Source organism: Typopeltis vanoorti, chromosome 13, assembly GCF_054136105.1.
Source record: "Typopeltis vanoorti isolate ZY-2024b chromosome 13, IOZ_Tvanoo_1.0, whole genome shotgun sequence".
Lineage (NCBI taxonomy): Eukaryota > Metazoa > Arthropoda > Arachnida > Uropygi > Thelyphonidae > Typopeltis > Typopeltis vanoorti.
In genome coordinates, this window is record NC_143561.1 from 75184947 (window position 1) to 75204969 (window position 20023).

Below are 20023 nucleotides of genomic sequence, written 5' to 3' on the forward strand. Positions count from 1 at the left end.
CAGATTTGGAACTCAGAACAATTAACAATGGACAGAGCACCTATCTGTCTAAAACTACGGGAACTGAATCTGCTATCGACATCACAGCTATTAATTATAGTATTGCATCAAGTGCACAATGGAAAATTTTGGGAAATACCATCAGTGACCACAGATCCATAATAACAACACTAAACTTCAAGATTGATCAAGAACAGCAAATCAAAAGGATATGGAACATCAGAAAAGCCGACTGGACAAGGTTTACTCAAACCTTGGAGAACCTCTATCAAGATGAACCTGTCTCTGGAAACCTCGACAGAAGATTACAAATCCTTACTACACACATTAGTAAAGCTGCCAAAGCAACAATACCCAGAGGCAAGCGGAAAAATACCTGGATACCATACTGGAAAGATCACAATATTGATTCAATGATTACAGAAAGAGACAATAACAATGAACAATTCAGAATTAATAATACTGATGAATACAGAAAGAAATTAATGGACATAACACACAAAATAGAGCAGAAAATTTGGAAGTGCAAACAAGAGAAATGGGCGGAGCTTTGCAGTAACCTGGATCCAAGAAAAGACAGCCAACACTGGAACATTATTAGAATCCTAGACAACAATATCAAAAAAGTGAACCAACAGAAAACAAACTTCATCATAAATGCTGGGAAACAAGCTATTACAGATCAAGAAATTGCAAACACACTGGCAAAAACCTATTCAAACAACTCCAAACTTCAGTATAACAGAGGACAAGACCCTCAATAAACTCACAAGTAAAATACTAAAACAAGCAAGAGCATACCAATATAATGACATCTTCCCCGAAGAATTTACCCTAAGTGAACTAAATTCATTAATCGAGAAAACTGCACCTAATAAATCTCCTGGTAATGATCTTATCTTTGGTCATATGGTCAAACACCTTGGCAAAAATGCCAAAGAACAACTTCTGGACATTCTCAATACCTCAATACCTTACAAAACAGGTAAACTTCCAAAAGAATGGAAAAAATCGATTATTGTACCCATCCTGAAACCTGACAGAAATGCTGCAGAATGTCAAAGTTATAGACCTTTCGCATTAACTAGCATACTTTGTAAAATCACTGAAAGAATCATACACTTCAGGCTTATGCACTGGCTGACAAAAAATAAGAAAATCAACTACTACCAAACTGCCTATAAAACTCGTCATTCGACAACAGATCAATTATTCCACTTCTGCCAAACAATAATAGACTCATTTCAAGAAAAACCAACAAAAAAGACAACTGCCATATTCCTTGATATAACTTCTGCTTTCGATCGTGTCTGGATCAAAAAATACAAACAGTACATGATATTGGAATTAGAGGAAACGCTTTAATCTGGATTGCTGATTTCATTAGAGGAAGAAAGATCAAAGTCAGAATCAATACAGCAATATCAAAAGAGCGGAGAACCTGGGCTGGTGTTCCCCAGGGCTCAGTACTCAGTCCCTTACTATTCCTTCTATATGTCAATAACATTCATCCCTACCTTACAAAAACACAAAAGTAGCTTGCTATGAGGATGATGATATAGCCATCTGGCACACTAGTGCTAAAATCAAAGAATCAGAGGAGATTCTAAACAAATCCATGAGAGGATTAGAAAGATGGTCAGATGAACTTAAACTCAAAATCAACCCAGACTAAACAACACTAAGCACCTTTAGTACAGACAGGAAAAATAGACATTCCTATAATACCAAAGTCAAGATTAACAACGAGCTAATTGAAAAAGTCACAAATCCAAAATACCTTGGTATTACGCTTGATTAGGAATTACGTTTTGCACAACACATCTCTAACACTTCCAACAGAGCTCTAAAAAATTAAATATACTGAAAAGGCTTTGTGGAACAAATTGGGGCGCAAAGCCAAAAATCCTCAAAACTACTTACACTACACTAATAAGGCCAATAATGGAATATGCAGCACTCTGGTCACCTTCGGTCTCATCCGTAAAGAAAAAATTAGACAAAATACAAGCAAAAGCATCCAAGATTATCATTGGTCCAGTCTCATCCAGTAACAACATCAGAGCCCAACCGGAATGTGGGCTTGACCTGCTGGAGGACAGACGAAAATTTGCCACCATAAAATTCATAAATAATATCGGAAGCTACCAAAGTTATCATATCTCCCTAAAAACTTATGAACATTGGAACCAAAAATACAAACTTTACAGATCATCAACTTTACAATATGATGACACTATCAGGAAAGAAATAGGTCTTGATCAGCTAAATGCCCACATAAACAAAGAACCTTTATTTTCCAGTCCTTTACCTTCGAATACCTTCATAAATCTAAACCTTACCAAACTCTGTACAAAAAAAGAACCAAAAGAAACGCTCAAAGAAAAAGGCCTAAATACTATCAACCTTTTTTCATCCTCCAAACAGTTAATTTGTTATACCGATAGATCGTCAGACACCAATATGATTAATGGAGGCGCTGGTGTTCTCCTTCTACTCCCGAAAGGTGAAACACTTTCAATAAAAGTTGGATCTGGGAGAATCGCTTCCAATTTTACCAGCGAACTCTATGCAATAAATAAAGCACTAGAATCCTACATAAATCTCTCATCATCTCAACAATCTGAAGGAATTATAATTTACAGTTACTCAAGATCAGCTATGAAGGCAATCAAAAATGGCAATACCAAGCTCACACAAGACATCCATAAACTTTTAAATCAACTAAAGTGTTTAGGAAAAAGTTGCATTTTACAATGGATTCCTGTTCATGTAGGCATTGATTACAATGAAGCAGCTGATAAATTAGCAAAAGAGGCCAGAGAACTCAACCAAGAAACTCATATGATAACTCTTGCTGATGCCAATGCACTAGCAAAAGCTAAACTAATTCCATTGAAATCAGTGATACAACATCAAATTCCCGAAATCAGTGCTGACAGAAGGATCTCCACCACGATAGAAAGACTACGAACAGGACATTATAGAGGAATGAAGATCAATGCAGATGATACGAGAACATATAGAAACTGCAACAACTTCCCCAATAGTGAACTGACACCCACTCACATCTTTACCTGTCCAGCAATTACAGCAGCCTTGCAAGAAATAGATCCTAATCCTGAACAGCTCTATACAAACAAAATCACATACATAGCCAAAGCAGTACAAGGAAACATCTGAGACTATTCAAAGGACAAGACAACAACAACAACAACATCTCATATGTATAATTTCTTTTGATTTTCTTTTTTGATTTCTTTGTTTTTATCGAAAATCAATAGACTGCTGCACCTTGCCTGACCTGAATTAACCATGTCCCAATCCGACTGCTAATCCATTGGTGGTTTTCTCCTTTGGTTTATTCATTTGCAGACAAAAACTTTATAGCTCTTCTTGTTAACGTCTGTGTTACGGAATTTGATAATCAATAATAGCACCTACTGTTTCACATGGCTTCTGCTCTAATTAATGCAAGAAGTTATTTTGTTATGTTAATTAGAGATAAAATTATAAACAAAAGTGTTGCATCGTTTCGATCCTGCACACTCGTCAATGTTTCCAAGCTCGTGTGGAGAAACAAGACATTAACGAGCTGGGAGTTGGTTTAACATAATAAAGTTATAAATCACCAATTCATGACTGGCCTTCAGAAGATTTCAGGGTAAAACAGCACCAGAGTGTTAATATCAAAAAATAAATAAATAAATAAAAAATATAAAAAAAAAGAAAAAGAAAAAGAAAAAGAAAAAAGGCTTCACCTTTAGTGTTGATATTGGAATTGTATTGCAGAAATTGTAGAAGTCCAGCAACTTGCTGTGATGAGCATTCATCTAGTTATCATTGATTTTATCACTGATTATTATTATTATTATCACTCATTCTAGTTATCATGAAGTTGTCAGTCAGACTAAAAGTAAGCTTGCATATTTTTTTCTTCTGAAATCAAATACGTGTGAAGCCATATAACAATGTTTCTGGAGTTATCATGCTTAAATGCAAGAAGAAAAACCGTTATTAGTTCGATTCCGGTCACCATCCCGAATAATTGTATCAAGAATAATAATTCCCAGTGTTTTTTTACGAACTTTTAAGGTCCACAACCTGCGAGTATCATTGGCTTTCATAACTTTAATTCTACAATAAGGCGATTAGTTCTATGCTTAAAATAAATACATAAATGTATTTATTTTAATTTATTATATGATGATGATGAACAGTCTATACTTTCACCCACTACAGTGTGAAGGATTCTCCCAGGGCGAGATTATTGGGTCTAATTCTTCCATGGTAACCCAGTCCATCTTGGGAGAGTGTATACATACTTGTATGAATGAAAGCATGAAGGTTAAAGACAATCAAAAACATACTAGGTATGATTCGAACCCACAGCCTGTTGGCTGAGGAGAGTAGGGACGCCAACCTCCACCTCCCGACCACCGGTCAACAAGGCCTGCTTACATATATATACAGTAGCGAACAAATTACTCCAAAGAATCAGATTTTAAAGAAAAATTTTAATTTCGCAAGAAAATAAGTACAAAAATTAAACTCAATATAATAAAAAAAAAATCAGCTAACGCCTTTTTATTCCCGTATACGGGGAGTAGGCGAGGCCATTTAGCCCTATCTAACTTTTGGAGACTGAGTGGGCAGTTCAATCTCCACTGGTACCAATCAGAGATAGATGGCCCAAGGCTATCACTAATTAAGCGGTACTCAGTGAAGAGAGACGGCTCAAATGTGCCACCATCTCGTGGTCCCTAACCCTAACACAATATATTTAATGTCTGAAATAATGTGGGTTCTACGGTCGATTTTCTTGAGTTTACAGGACCAAAAACCCGAGTTTCCGGGAGGAAAACCTGCTTTCCCGTGTCAGAGATCGACTAACTCGGGAACCAGTCGAAAAAAGGCTTAGAAAAATTTCCTCTAGTCGCCGACTAGACTCGAAACCAAGTCTTCCTTCGTGCGGCCAAGCGCCGTGGTTGGCAAACGCCACATCCACTGAGCTACACAGGCTACACAACTCAATATAATATAATAATAAAAAGGATAATAATATAAATAGGAAAATAATGTAATAATAAACTCCATATAATATAATAATAAAGAGAATAATATTATAAATAGGAAAATAATGTAATAATAAACTCCATATAACATAATAAAGAGGTGTACATATAATAATTTATATCTACTCCTCCTCCTCCACTGTTCCTAATAAGTTCATTAATTCGCTTATTCATGAATCTACCAACTAGAACACATTTTTCTTATTTTTGCAACTCGAACCATACTTTTCTAATGGATTATATTAAGTTAGCCTTTGTATCACAATTTAATTTTCCAAATTTCTTTTTCCACTATAACCCACAAATTTTTTATTGGGATAATGTCAGCAGTGTTATTTGGTCACTGAAGCAATTGGATGTTGTAAAATTTTTAGGAACTTTTTCGAAGTGTGGCATGGAGCGAGATCCTGTTGAAAGATGAGTTCTTTTTCTTTCTGGATTTGTGGGACCACTATTTTCTCCAATATATTTATGTATTGTCGCTTCTCATCATATCATCAACAGGCACAAGTGATCTTGGACTGTCATGTGTAAAACAACATCAGAACATCTTTTTAGCTAGGTGTTTAGGAGCTAGAGAAGTTGGGAAGAAGGGTGTTGAGAAGGTATCTCAGCCGCTGATTCGGTACTCGGTCTCCTTTGAAAACGAAAAGGCTCTCATCTGAGAATAAAAATTTCTTCCATTTCTCAACAGTTCAATCTTTGTACACTTTTTCCTACAGGAACCTCTCTTTCTGCATAGCCTTCATCAGTAGTTGTTTCTTTTTATTCTACAGACTGTCATGTAAGAAACATTGGATTGCTTTGGAAAGTTATAATAATAACTTTCTTCCTCGAAGCTTCTGCAGAGCTTATCTGAGGAATAATAATAATAATAATAATAATAATAATAATAATAATAATAATAATAATAATAATAATAATAATAGCCTGTGTAGCTCAGTGGATGTGGCGTTTGCCAACCACGGCGCTTGGCCGCACGAAGGAAGACTTGGTTTCGAGTCTAGTCGGCGACTAGAGGAAATTTTTCTAAGCCTTTTTTCGACCGGTTCCCGAGTTAGTCGATCTCTGGCACGGGCAAGCAGGTTTTTCCTCCCGGAAACTCGGGTTTTTGGTCCGGTAAACTCAAGAAAATCGACCGTAGAACCCACATTATTTCAGACATTAAATATATTGTGTTAGGGTTAGGGACCACGAGATGGTGGCACATTTGAGCCGTCTCTCTTCACTGAGTACCGCTTAATTAGTGATAACCTTGGGCCATCTATCTCTGATTGGTACCAGTGGAGATTGAACTGCCCACTCAGTCTCCAAAAGTTAGATAGGGCTTAATGGCCTCGCCTACTCCCCGTATACGGGAATAAAAAGGCGTTAGCTGATTTTTTTTATAATAATAATAACTTTTTGATAATGACAAGGTTTATTATCATAGAGTGTTTACGTATATATATATATACAATGAAGCATTTTTTGTACAGTACCAAGAATCAGTACAAAATGCATAGTACTTAATTCTTTATAAATATAAATATACATATTTAAAACTAACTAAATATTTATCCATCGCATTTTCATGTGGAGTGAAATGAATTTGTATAAAATTCACTATACAATGCAGTAATACAACATACAGTTTAATAGTAATAATAATAATGGAATGATTTTTTATTAATTTGCATAATTTTTCTCCATTTTGTCTTTTTTGTTTTTACACACACATATATATATATATATAAATGCTTTTTTTTCCCGGTTAACATGAAGAGGCGAATTCATGCGCCCACGGACTACCACAGCTTAAGCACAGTTTAAACTTTTTGAAGGGGGGGGCGGTTGGATTTGGATATGGCGTGTTTGTGTCCTTATAATAGTGTAGAGGAATTCTGTATAGGTGTGTGTGTGTGTGTGTGTGTGTGTGTGTGTGTGTGTGTGTGTGTGTGTGTGTGTGTGTGTGTGTGTGTGTGTGTGTGTGTGTGTGTGTGTGTGTGTGTGTAATTCCCTCCAATTTCCAGTCTCGCTATAATGTCTATATAGAGCCTCTTTCAGCTCTCTGTAGGTTCCTAGGTTTCTGTGGTCGAATGGCAGTTTGTTTATCATGTCAGGTCGCAGAAGCTTCTGGTGGCTTTTCCGTAGTAATAATTATATTTATATGTTATGAAGTTTGTTAAACTGTGGTCGTTATCTGATATGTTGTTCTGGTTACTCTGTAGGTTGGACTGAAATAATGTTTTAGCATGACTGTGTAGTGGCATAAGTGTTTCACCTTTAATATTTTATGTTCTGTCCTTGCTGCTAGTATAAGTGTGGGCTGTTCTCTTTGTTTGCAGAATATCAGCTTTTTACCATTTTATTTTGCAACAATTGTAATCTGTTAACTTTGTAGGGGGCGCAGAATGCGTATGATGTAATTGCGCATATTAAAATGTTTTCATATAATGCTTTATAGATTAGTATTTTCATGTTCGGGGCAACGTCTTTTAATGGATATAGTTTGTTTGCTATTATCCTGAGTTTGTTGTGTAGGTAGTTTGCATGGCTATTCCACTTTCGATCAGCATGGAAGTGAAGTCCGTGTTGTTTCCACCTGTGTGATGATTGTATTTTAGGATCACTTCTTTGTGTATAGGAGGATGGATGTCGAATTGGGAGATATTTAGTTTCTATTGGTTGGGTCTGGGAGTTTTTGAATATCATTAGCTTTGTTTTTTTTCAGGGTCGTAACTGGCTAACTGGAAACTTATCCGTTTCCAGTTAGCCAGTTAGTTATCAGATTGATGTCGTGTTGCATATTTGTGTTTGTTCAATAAGGTTGAACAAAGGTTGTATGTTAGTGTGTCAAACGCGTTTTGCTTGGTGAATAAAATCCGCGCTAAGAGTGTTTTTTTTTTTTTTTTTTTTTTTTTTTAATCCAAGCGCCTCCGTAGCGCAATTGGAAGAACGACGGTACATTGCGCCCTTCGAATTGGAATAGGCCTAAGTTCGATTCTCGTCGGGACGGGAGGAATCTTTATCTGGTTGATTTCAATCGATGGTGAGTTAGCCAATCTCATACGGAGGTAGCAGGGTTTTTTCTCCCGGAAACTCGGGTTTTTCATCCCGCATACATACAAATCGGCCCTTCAGAACACACGCAATTTACAGACAAAAATTACTAGTTGTGGTGGTGTTGGAGGTGGGCGGTAGATGGCGTTGATTCGTAGTAGAGGTAAGGTGTAGAGACAGTTGAAGATGTCCTCCCGCGATGAGTCTTCGGACTCCTTGGAGGTATCAGGAATAATAATAATAATAATAATAATAATAATAAAAAAATTCCAGGAGCATTGCTTTATTTTTTGTGAAAACCATATTCTGATTTTGGGATGATTTTGAATTTTTCTATGTATGTAGAGAGTTTGCGATACACTATGCGCCTCACGATTTGGTTCTTTACAAACAACGTGTCGATGGTTCTGCAATTATTTATAATATTTATTTTTCCATGTATGGGAGTGATTAATGCAGTCTTTAGTGTTTCAGGTATGTGTCCAGTTTTGAAGATGTTATTTAACAGTTTTATTATAACTGGACATAGGTTAGTTCAGAGTTTTTGATGTCCTTTGATCTGATTCTGTCTATTCCTGGTCCTTTATTAGGTTAATTTGATGAATTGCAAGTGACAGTTCTTCTTTTGGGGAACTGCATTGACCTGGTTGCTCGCTGTCCTAGTGGAGAATATTTCCTACAGTTTTCCTACATAATGTTTCCAACAATTTTTGGACAGACTTCACGAAGTGGTGATCAAAGTTGTTTGCCAACTGTTCGAGGGATTTGGACTCGCAAGCAAAACTGTGTTTTATTGTTCCAGAGACAGTGGTTTTGTGTGTATTGTCCAGCATTTCATTGATCAGATGCTAGGTCTCCTTTATGTCGTTCTGAGCTGTTGTTAATTTGTTTCTAACATAGTTTCTTTTCTGAGTTCTAATCTGTGATGTTAAGTTATCCGTTTTCTATTATATTCTGCTTGTAAAACTCTGTTGTTAGATGACCTCTTAAGTTGTTTCTATAGGACGTTTTCTTTGTATATATACTAATATGTTTTCTGTTATCCATGGAATCCGTGTGGTTTAGGCGCGTATTTTTATTTTTGTTAGTGCTTTGTTATATATTTTATTAAATGCAATTTTAAAGCTATTATATACAGCATCAGCAGAGTCTGAAGATGTTATCTTCAGACTCTGCTGATGCTGTATATATATACTAATATGTTTTCCATGGAACATGGATAACAGAAAACATATATATATACTAATATGTTTTCTGTTATCCATGGAATCCGTGTGGTTTAGGCGCGTATTTTTATTTTTGTTAGAGCTTTGTTATATATTTTATTAAATGCAATTTTAAAGTTATTATATACAGCATCAGCAGAGTCTGAAGATGTTATCTGCATCCAGTCTATTTTCCGAGAGTTCTTATTTTATTACTGTGGGGTAACTTTTCGTACTATATTTGGATGGTTTATTTGGAGAGTTTCGTTTATGATGCTATTAAACTGAGTTTTTAGGCTTCTGGTTAAATATACAATTATAGGCCAGTAACATAATGGTCTGTCAGTTTACAAGTTATTATGACGGCTGTGTATAGCTGTTTGAAGGGGGGGGGGTATATTATGTGGTCAATACAGGATGAGGTGATTGTAGTTTCCACTATATCTTCTTGTGTATACGACTGTACGGATATGTTTATGTTATATACTGACAGGTGGTATATCAGGGATTCTGCGGCGCCTTCTTCCGTGGTAGAAAGCTATCTGCTTAATTCATCAAGAAATTTTGTGGTGTTTAAATTGGGTGGTCTGTATATTGCGTTTAATATCAGGGAGATTTCCTGTTTGATGTTTTTAATTTCGATGCATATGTTTTCTGCGTATTCTAATTTATAGTTTATTTCTGTTACTTCTAGTTTATGTTTGGTAAATATTATTACACCACCGCCTCGTTTTGTTTGTCTGCAGTGTTTGTTTGTGTTGTTGGAAGTGTGTCATTTGGTAGGTGGATGCCTCTTCGTTTGTCGTAGATACTTCAGTCAGTATTGAAATGTCTATTTCGTCTATATCTTCCTTCTGATAAGCTTGCAGGGTCAGCCAGTATTTTTGAATGCTTCTGATGTTGATGTGGAGAATATATAGTCCTTTTTTGGGGATTGTCACTTGTTTCCATTCTGTTATTGATTTCAGAATGTGGCAATTATCATGTTCCGGGGTGATTACGTCTGCTTGATGGTCTGCATTCATGTTGGTTTTTGGTGTGCTGTTCTTTCTTTAAGAGTTCTCAATATTCTTTTCAATGTGGCAGCCTGGTGAGGTCGTCTACGGATTTTATTTCAATTGGTTTTGCATCTTGTGTCTTTCTAAGGAATATTTTGCTGTCTCTTATCCATATAAACTGGTAATTGTTTTCTGTTTTTACTTTCCTTGCTTTGTAGAATATTTTCTGATAATATGGCGTTAGGTATTCGGACAAGTATATTGGGGTATTGTCGTGGTCTCCTTTCAGATCCTTGACTACTGGTTTTTTAATCCTGCTAGCTTTTATAAGTGTAGTTTTTGTTGGGCTGTTCGTGAGTCGCACTACGACGGGAGAAGGACGGGTAGGACGGTTTGGTTTATGGCCACACAGTCACAATGGGGTGTAGGTGATCTTCTGCACTTGTGTAAGATGTCTGCGCAGATATCATGTCCTGTGCGTATCCTATTTAAGCTTTTCCATAGATGACATGGAAGCTCAATCCCTTTAGAGTTTTGACTGGGAAGGATATACTTGTTTAAGTCTGGTGCCGATTTTTTCATTGCTAGTTTATGGCCATTTTGAATTAACGTTGAAATCGCTATTTATTAGTTCTTCAGCCAGTATTAGTAGAGGCCATCGGGATTTAAGGTGATTTAAACTTATATGTGGGAGATCTTCATGTATTAGTAACAGGGGATTGCTATTTATTTTTTTTTTGTGCCCTTTTATGAGAGCATCTTCTCTACACAGGTTCGGTGGTACAAAGTTGCTCAAAGTTGGAAGCCAGTAGAGGGGACTGGATTTGACATTGACACAACCTGTTATTGTCCTCATTGCTGTATTTATTTGCATGTATATTCTCTTCAGGAGTGTTTAGCCATACTGGTGAACAATATTCTGCTGCAGAATAGACTAGGCCCAACGTACAGTATCGCAGTGTAGAAGCAAAAGAAACCCATGTAGAACCATACAGTTTTTGTATGATGATATTATGGGTTCTGATCTTTAAAGAGATATTCTCTAGATGTCTTTTAAAAAATAGTGTTCCATTTAAGGTAACACCCAGATATTTATGGAAATCTTGGTGTCGCAGCATTGTGTTTGCCAATTTGGGGTTTAGGTGAAACTTAAGGTCAGGTGTTAGTCTCCATTTATAAAAGTATTCTCCAATGGTTCTAAGGTCATTGGTGAGAATAACTTCAGTTACTTCAATATTCTTATGTTGGTTGGTGAAGTCTATATCATCAGCATAAGCAAATTTTCTTCACCTAGTTGCCAGTAGATCAGATGTATATAAGTTGAATGACATTGGTGCTATTACTGAGTCCTGCGGGAGCCCATTGTTCAGCTTTCTCGGTTTGCACGTTTTGTTTCCCAGTACCACATGAAAGAATCTGTCGAAAGCATGTTACCAATAAGTTGTATGATGGATTGGAACGGTTTGACTTGTATAGCAACCCCTCTTTCCATACCCTGTCGTACGCCGCAGTAAGGTCAACAAACACAACAGAAAATTTCAAACATCTCTGAAAGCCTGCCTTGATATGGATAGTAAGGCTTAGTACTTAGTCTGTACAACTACGTTGAGTCCTAAAGCCTGCTTGCTCAACAGGGATAACTTCAGATATTTTTGGCCCAATTCTGTTAAGTAGGAGTCTTTCGAGGAGCTTATGACAGCAACTGAGGATTGTAATTGGGCGATAGCTCTCTTTTTTGATCTTGAAGCTTGTTGGGTTTTAATATGGCTATTATATTGTTCTCTTAAAGGCTGTTGGAAGGTTTCCCATCCTTAAAATGTGAGAAAAGAATCGTGTTAGCCATTGACGAGCATTTAGCACAGTTAACCAAGAATTCAGGATGAATACCACCAAAGCCTGATGCTTTGCTGGTTTTAACCTAATTTAAGGTGTAGTTATTTCGTCGTAATAAATTCTCTTGAAAATTGGGAACTATCAGCTGCACTTTGTCATAAGTTTCTAAGTGATCTTTTAACCTCCCGTGTGTGTTGATGATTTCTTTGAGCTCTAGACAATGAGGTTACACTACAGGCAGTTTGATCTGGATTTACCAAAGGATCTTTACGGGTGATTGGGTTACTTCCACTTAACTTCTTTAATAGGCTCCCTGTTTTTCTTCTTGATTTTTTAAAGTCTAAGTCCTCCAAGTTTTTATCCATTTTTCTCTGGAACCATTATCAAGATTTTGGAGTAATTAGTCAGCTATATCGCAGTCACCAGATTCTAAATAGACTTGGTATAGCTCTTCATAGTCTTTATTCCAGCCAGGTATGTATTCCTTTCGCAAACCCCTTGGAATATATTTCTTCACTCTTGAAATGACTGATCTAATGAATCTGTTGTAGTTTTCACTCACAGGTGGAATTCATCTTACTGGTTGGCTTTCCTAAAATTCCATCTCGCTCATGGAATGGACCATATTATTGGTATTTGTATCCCTACTTCAACCAATACTGGCCGATGTTAGCTGTGGGGAAATTCTTCAAGAACTCGTCTTGTTGTGTTTAAAAGCATATTTTGCAAGTTTTGGGTGACAAAGCAGAAGTCTCGGTTGTATTCCCTCTCCCATGTTGCAGCCTTAATGGTTCCTTTGCATCAAATATTAAGCTAAGATTTTTTTGCTCAGACTAGTTTGTTAATGCTTCACCATTTCCATCATTATTATTGTAATTCTGCAGGATGCAATGGCTTTAAAATCCCCCTATGCAAATAGTAGGATGTGGTAATATGGGAACCAGTTCAGGTGGCCATTCTACCAGGGTGGCTTATAAATGTTAACCACTCTGAGATCTTCAATTTTCGCTATAATGGTGTGTACATCCTGATTAATATGTGCTGATATTAATTGAGAAATCTGTATATTATTGCATATGTAACTAGCACAGCAATGAGCTTGGTGATGTGTAGATCCTACTATTTTTCCTCTAGATTTTAATTGTTGTTCATTACCTGTGTGTGTCTCTTGAAACACATCTATGTTATTTCCTCGAAGGATTTTTGAGAGATATTCATTTTTAGCAAAGCTGATAAGTTGTGTTATCAATTCTGGAAATTACAATCCAGCTTTCTTTTGTTGTGGCCCTGAAGAATCGTTTGATGACTATAGCTTGTGATTTCATGTGTCTATAGCCAGGAGATTATTGAGATAGGTCTGGCTGCCAGCAATCGCTCAAGCTCATTTAGCATTACTCAGGCTGCACACGTGCAGGCGAGCTAGAAACACACCCGTTGTTTTAGAGAATTTAGTTTTTACCATAGTTCCCATGTCTCTTTAATTAAGTCATGCTGTCTTTTCGTTAGCAGTTTAAAATTATTTTTAATTTCTCTAACGGTCTGCAGTACTTCTGCAGAACTGTTATTAAATTTAATTAATTCCTCATATTGGTTAAACTTTTCTGTAATTTGTGCAGTACGTTTTTCAAAAAAATAGTTCTCCAACAAAGATAATTAAGCAATCTTTTAAGTTTTGTAATCTGTTTTTCTAGTAATACATTCAAAGTGGGCTCACCTGAGTTTCCGTCATCGTACTCCTTGTTCTTTATTTCCTCTGCTGTTAGTTGCTGCGTTGGCAGTTTACTACCTACTCTTCTTTGTAGCATTGGCTGTTTCACGCCTGCCGTTGAGGGCAACATTCATTTGTTTTCTCTACAGTGTGGGCACTTTTACTCGTCACGCTTTGCATTCGATTTTTGCAGCCAACTAGCCTTGGAGAGTCCTGAACAAAGAAAATGGATATTTCTCTGGCAGTTCCTACATGTTATGTAGTTTTCTTCTGTCGTTAAGTCTTCTTGGCATTTATAGCTTTTCATTTTTCTGGTTTTGGCGATCCTGGTGTGGCTGCTAAAATTCTGACTTCCTTTGTTCTTCTGTAGCATGGTTGACAACCATATGTTTCAAGCTTTGAAAACTTATAACTTACTTATTAAGTAACAGATGCTTACAGTTTTTACATCAACATGTTCGGCTAGTGCACTTTACTGCAAAAGTCATTTTTTCGTGTTTTCATTTCAGAGACAGATCTAATTAGTTTGTGCAGTAAAATTACTCATACAGACTACAATACTTGTTCGTTTCTTTGCTATTTCTTCTGCTTTCCTCGAAGCTTCTGCACAGCTTATCTGAGGCAGATAATACGAGGGTGGTCTGAAAGGTTCTCGCCTCAATCATAGATGGCAATACTATCGGAAGCATTTTTTGTTTCTAAGTTGGTACATCTGTCATAAGCAACCATGTGAAATTGCAAGTCATGCTATCAAGTACTTTGTTTTATACAGCTGTATGAAGCAAAAGTGTTGTCTGTAAACCCTCAAAATGGATAAAATTGAGCATCGCTCGGTTATAAAATTCTTTGCAAAAGAAGGATTAACGCTAAAAGAAATTCATGCGAAGTTTATAGAAGTTTATGGGAACACTCTTCTTCTTCGTTTTCGACAATTAAGAAATGGGCTGCCGAGTTTAACGTGGCCGTACCAGCCTTGAAGACGATCCACGTGAAGGACATCCAAAAAGTGTAACAATACCAGAAATCATTGATCAAGTGCACTATATGGTATTGGATGACCAACGAGTCAAAGTATGTGAAATTGCTCAGACTATGGGCATTTCAAAAGAACGCGTAGGATATATTTTGCATGAAGAATTGCAAATGAAAAAGCTTAGTGCAAGATGGGTGCAGTGATTGTTAACAGCAGATCAAAAACGCACTCGCATGAAAAATTCCGAACAGTGCTTGGAGCGTTTTAACAAGAATAAAACTGATTTTGTGCGTCGATTTATTACCATGGATTCAACATTACAAACCAGGATCCAAACAGCAGTCACAACAGTGGAGAGAAGCCTGTTATTCAGTGCCAAAGAAGACAAAGTCAATTCCATCAGCAGGAAAGGTCATGCATTGGTGTTTTGGGGATTTTGTTTATGTTTATTATTATCTTGAAAGGGTGAAGCAATATCCGTGGATTATTATTGCAATCCTTTAACCAGACAGACGAAAAAATTAGAGAGAAAAGACTCGGTTTTCAGAAGAAAAAAATCATCTTTCATCAGGACAATGCACCTTCCCACAAAGGTGTTTTGGCAATGGGAAAATTAAGGGATCTGCACTATGAATTGTTGGAGCATTTATCATATTCCCCAGATTTGGCTCCCTCTGACTTCTATCTCTTCCCAAAACTAAATCGCTTCCTCGTAGGTCAGCGTTTTTCTTCGAATCAAGAGGTGATTGCAGCTGTAGATGCGTATTTTGAAGATCTTACTGAGAACCACCACAGGGACGGAATAATGGTATTCCGTCCCTGTGGTGGTTCTCAGTAAGATCTTCAAAATGGTTATTTTCAGTACTACCACTACTACTACTACTACTACTACTACTAATAATAATAATGATAATGATAAAATCCTATAGTAGCTTTTTTCTCCAAATTGAGCAGGCAACCCAGCTTTAGCTCTATCTAACTTTTGGAGACAGGACAATCACTCTTTAACGGTAGCCAATCTGAGGTAATGCCCAGATTACCAATGATATTAAACAGCATCTAGTAAAGAGAGTACAGCAAACCTTCGTGGCGATCTCCTGGTTGGTCCACCCTACCTCAGTATACCTGAATTAGGGTTGGTTCTACAATCGATTTTCTTGAGTTTATGCAGTGATTACTCGCGTTTTCGGCAGAAAAAAACAAACAAACAAACAAACAAAAAAAACTCACTACCTTGTGACTAAGATCGATTATCTAGGGAACCAGTAAAAGAAAGACTTAGAAAAGTTCGTATAATCAATAACAAATATTGAACTTCGGCTTTCTTCATATGGTCTAGTGCCATGAATGCAAACACCATTTCTATAGGAAGTACTTCATTAAATCAAGAATAAATTTTACAGCATAGTAGAGTTTTCACAGGGCTATACAGGGCTTTGGTGAAGTTTACTTATTAATGCTTATGCCGAATATGATTACGTTTGACCAGTTATGTGCGCTTTAGCTAGTTTCCCTGAATCGGTTATGTCGAAGGTTTTTTCTTTCCTCCCTTTAAAGGCAGTTTAGTGTAAGATAGAAGCCAACAAGACGAAATATATAAGAATGTAGATTGCATGCATTGGCAAATTAACATGATGAGGGCTAATTTTCCAATGCATGTTGAATAATTATTATGGGGGATTTCAACTATTGTGACTATCTCGGGAGCAGAAATGACAGGAAGGAAAGGAAATGTAATTTATACAGATTTAAGAGATAATTACTTGTATCAGCATGTGATGGGGGCAGGAATAAGGTTCTAGAGTGCTGGTTTTGGTCGTAGCATCAGAGAATTAACAGTGCCAGATCTAGCTATGCCACGCCACCCTCTTGAGGAAAGTGAACATGAAATCTCAGTCGGGATTCTGCCAGACATGCAGAATTTTGTATTAGGAAGCGATATATGTAAAAGTATACACCAGATAATTATGACAAGCCGACGAATCAGCTTTCAGCACTACCATGACATAAGAATTTGGAAGGTAGAGATGTTTGTGTTGCATGGGAAGTGGTTGAAGACAGCAGTATCAGAATGTATACCCGGAATCAGAAGTATACATCAGGTATCAGTTAGATGGATGAACAGCATCACTAAGTAGGAGTTGCAATCAAAGACAGGTTTGCAGAGGAAGTATGAAGAAATAAAAAAAAAAATCAAAGCCAAAGTAAATCCTAAATAGTTCTTTCCTTATGCAGCAAGTAGAAGGAAGAAGACTATGGAAGAATTACTTAAAAAAGTGCTGAATGATAGGACGGTACCAGAAACAAAGTAAATAGTTGAGTCACTGAATGACCATTTTGAAATGGTGAACCACCTAGGTGGTGATATTGCAATGTCAAATGTGACATCCATTGTTGGGAGAAAAGAGGTTGAAGAATTGGAGGTGTTTCGTATATTGCAGAACATTAATGTGAACACAGCAATGGATTAGCGTATGGATTTTTGAAAGCTAGATCTTGCCTTTGTGATTTGCTTATTTTTTATAATAAAGTGACAACTGAACTGGATAAAGGAAATTGCTACTCAATGATACCATTGGACTTTGTAATGGCATTTGACAGGATTTCATATAGAATTCCATTACATTAATCAGAGGCAATGTGGATGAATGTGAAACTGATGATATGGATTAGAGGATGGTTGAATGGACAGATATCACAGTGATTTATGGAGAAGTTGAGCATGCAGGAGAAGGCAAGTGATGTAGGCTTCAAAAACTAGCTGATAAGTAAAATAGAGGAGATATGATTGAAGCATATACATATTACTTATATTAAAGGGGATTTATACAATTAACACTGAAGACAGTTTTCAGAACAGCAGGAAATGGGGCGATCAAGGGGACGCCGTTGAAGTATTAGGAATAAATTTTTTTATGCTTTGAGTGTGGTGAATGGATGGAATGGTTTGCAAGAGGTATTGTCAGTGCCTGGGCTGTAAATGAGTTTGAGAAGTACGATTGATATAGTATTAATATTACTTCCAGATCTTGATGGATTCCAAACACTTACCTCGGGAGATCAAATACTCACAGATTACAATAACTGTCATACCTTGCTTTGTTGAACACATTTAGTGTTGCAGCATTTACTAGGCATTCTGGCAATGCATCCCACTTATTCACTGCCAGTCAAGAGCAAAAAATATCCTTTTCACATCTTTACTCACATGACCTTTGCACAATTCCAGGGATGGCCTATTGTTCTTACACTATATATTATCCTATGCAATATCCCCTGTATCTATTTGGTAGGCTTTTCTCATCAGATTTTGTCTCAATCATATCATCCCTCCTCCTCTTATCTGCCAAGCTCTGAAGACATTTCCTTAATCTGTCCTGATAGTCAATACTCCAGAGTCATGACACAGTCTTAGTTATTTCGCCTCTGCACTCCCTTGAATGTTTCCCTATCATCAATATAACTAGGTGATCTGATCTGTGCGCAGAAATCCAAGTGGAGCCTAATTAGCACGTTATAGAGTGAGACTATCACCTCATTAACCATAGATGTTAGCGTTCTTTGCATTGTGGCAGCAATTTTTTGGGTAACCCTTACAGCTTTCGCGAGGTGTCTACTGAACTTCAGTTCCCTATCTACTAAGATGCCCAGATCCCTTGCTTCCTCCACCTTCCAAAGCATAAGTTCCTCTAATGTCGCAAATCTCATTCATCTTCTCTGAGAAAAGTGCGAATAATGTCCAGTTTGTTAATATTGATCTCCCGCGATAAGACTTCTGACTCCGTGGATATACCTGTATAATAATACAATGTTAACATAATAATAACACATACACATATTGGTGGCCAGTGTATTATCTACCACACACACACACACATATAATATATATATATATATATGTATATATATATATATATTAAGACCAACGCCCTGAACCGGGTAGCGTTGTGGTGCATGTGGCGTGCATGCTCTGGTTATGCAATTTGTATGCAGTAGAGTTGGTGCGTGATGGGTGGCACATGTTAGGATCCGAAATGTTTCTGTTATTGAGATTTCAATTAGCACGTTGTCCAGTTAATTAAAATTTATGTAGATAGTATTCAGATAGGGAAAGAAAATGGTATTTGAAACGATTGTTGCAGATTTATTGAATACGTTTCTAGGAGATTATGTCCAAAATTTTGACAGTTCGCAATTGCGGGTGGGATTATTAGGAGGTAAGATAACGCTTGTCAATATTTAAATTAATTTGTCGCACTTAAATAGGAAAGACTGTAGGTAAATAAGTAAGACGGGATAAAAATCTTTTTGAAAATCCATTTATTAAAAAGGTTTATTAGTCATATTAAGAAGTATAACGTTGAATAAGAGCCATAGATCATGCAGTTTACTTGATAATTTGATCTTTTTTTTTTGCCCATCTCTTGCTGTTTATAAACTCCTTTACCTTCGTGAAGTAAAGCAGGTCCTTTTGTTTTTAAATAAAAAAATTTCCACACCTTACCTTTTATGCTGTGCATCTCAGCAGATGCATAATGTCATAAAACATATTTCTTTTTTTGTCATGAAGCAAAAAAAAAAAAAAATACAGAGAAAAATGGAAAGAATACATACTAAGAATGAATAGAAGCAGAATACCTAAACAAATTCTAAATTACCACCTAAAAAGATACCCATGCAGAGGAAGACCCTTAAAAAGATGGAATTGAGTCTGGAACAGGCCACTTGGCCTATAAGCCTGGAAAGGAAGAAGAAGAAAAAAAAATGCAAAGCAATTTAATTAAGATTACTGTGTAAAACTGAAATTAGTGATGATGAGGAACCCCATTCAAATTTGAGGTAACCATATATCAAATGTTTTTAAATAAAAAAATTTCCACACCTTACCTTTTATGCTGTGCATCTCAGCAGATGCATAATGTCATAAAACATATTTCGTTTTTTGACATGAAGCAAAAAAAAAAAAAAATACAGAGAAAAATGGAAAGAATACATACTAAGAATGAATAGAAGCAGAATACCTAAACAAATTCTAAATTACCACCTAAAAAGATACCCATGCAGAGGAAGACCCTTAAAAAGATGGAATTGAGTCTGGAACAGGCCACTTGGCCTATAAGCCTGGAAAGGAAGAAGAAGAAAAAAAAATGCAAAGCAATTTAATTAAGATTACTGTGTAAAACTGAAAT

At 36.5% G+C, this 20023-nt stretch overlaps 1 protein-coding gene across 1 annotated transcript in view; it reads left to right on the forward strand.

Annotated features, from left to right (window-relative positions):
* The first annotated feature begins 18927 nt into the window (after positions 1–18927).
* The window catches only part of LOC150100290 (intermembrane lipid transfer protein Vps13-like), a 186728-nt gene continuing 185632 nt past the window's right edge, over positions 18928–20023 (forward strand). Inside the window, exon 1 of the mRNA XM_090402627.1 lies at positions 18928–19051. Within this exon, the coding sequence (XP_090258753.1) occupies positions 18952–19051 (100 nt within the window). The 5' untranslated portion in view covers positions 18928–18951. The remainder of the gene's footprint in view (positions 19052–20023) is intronic.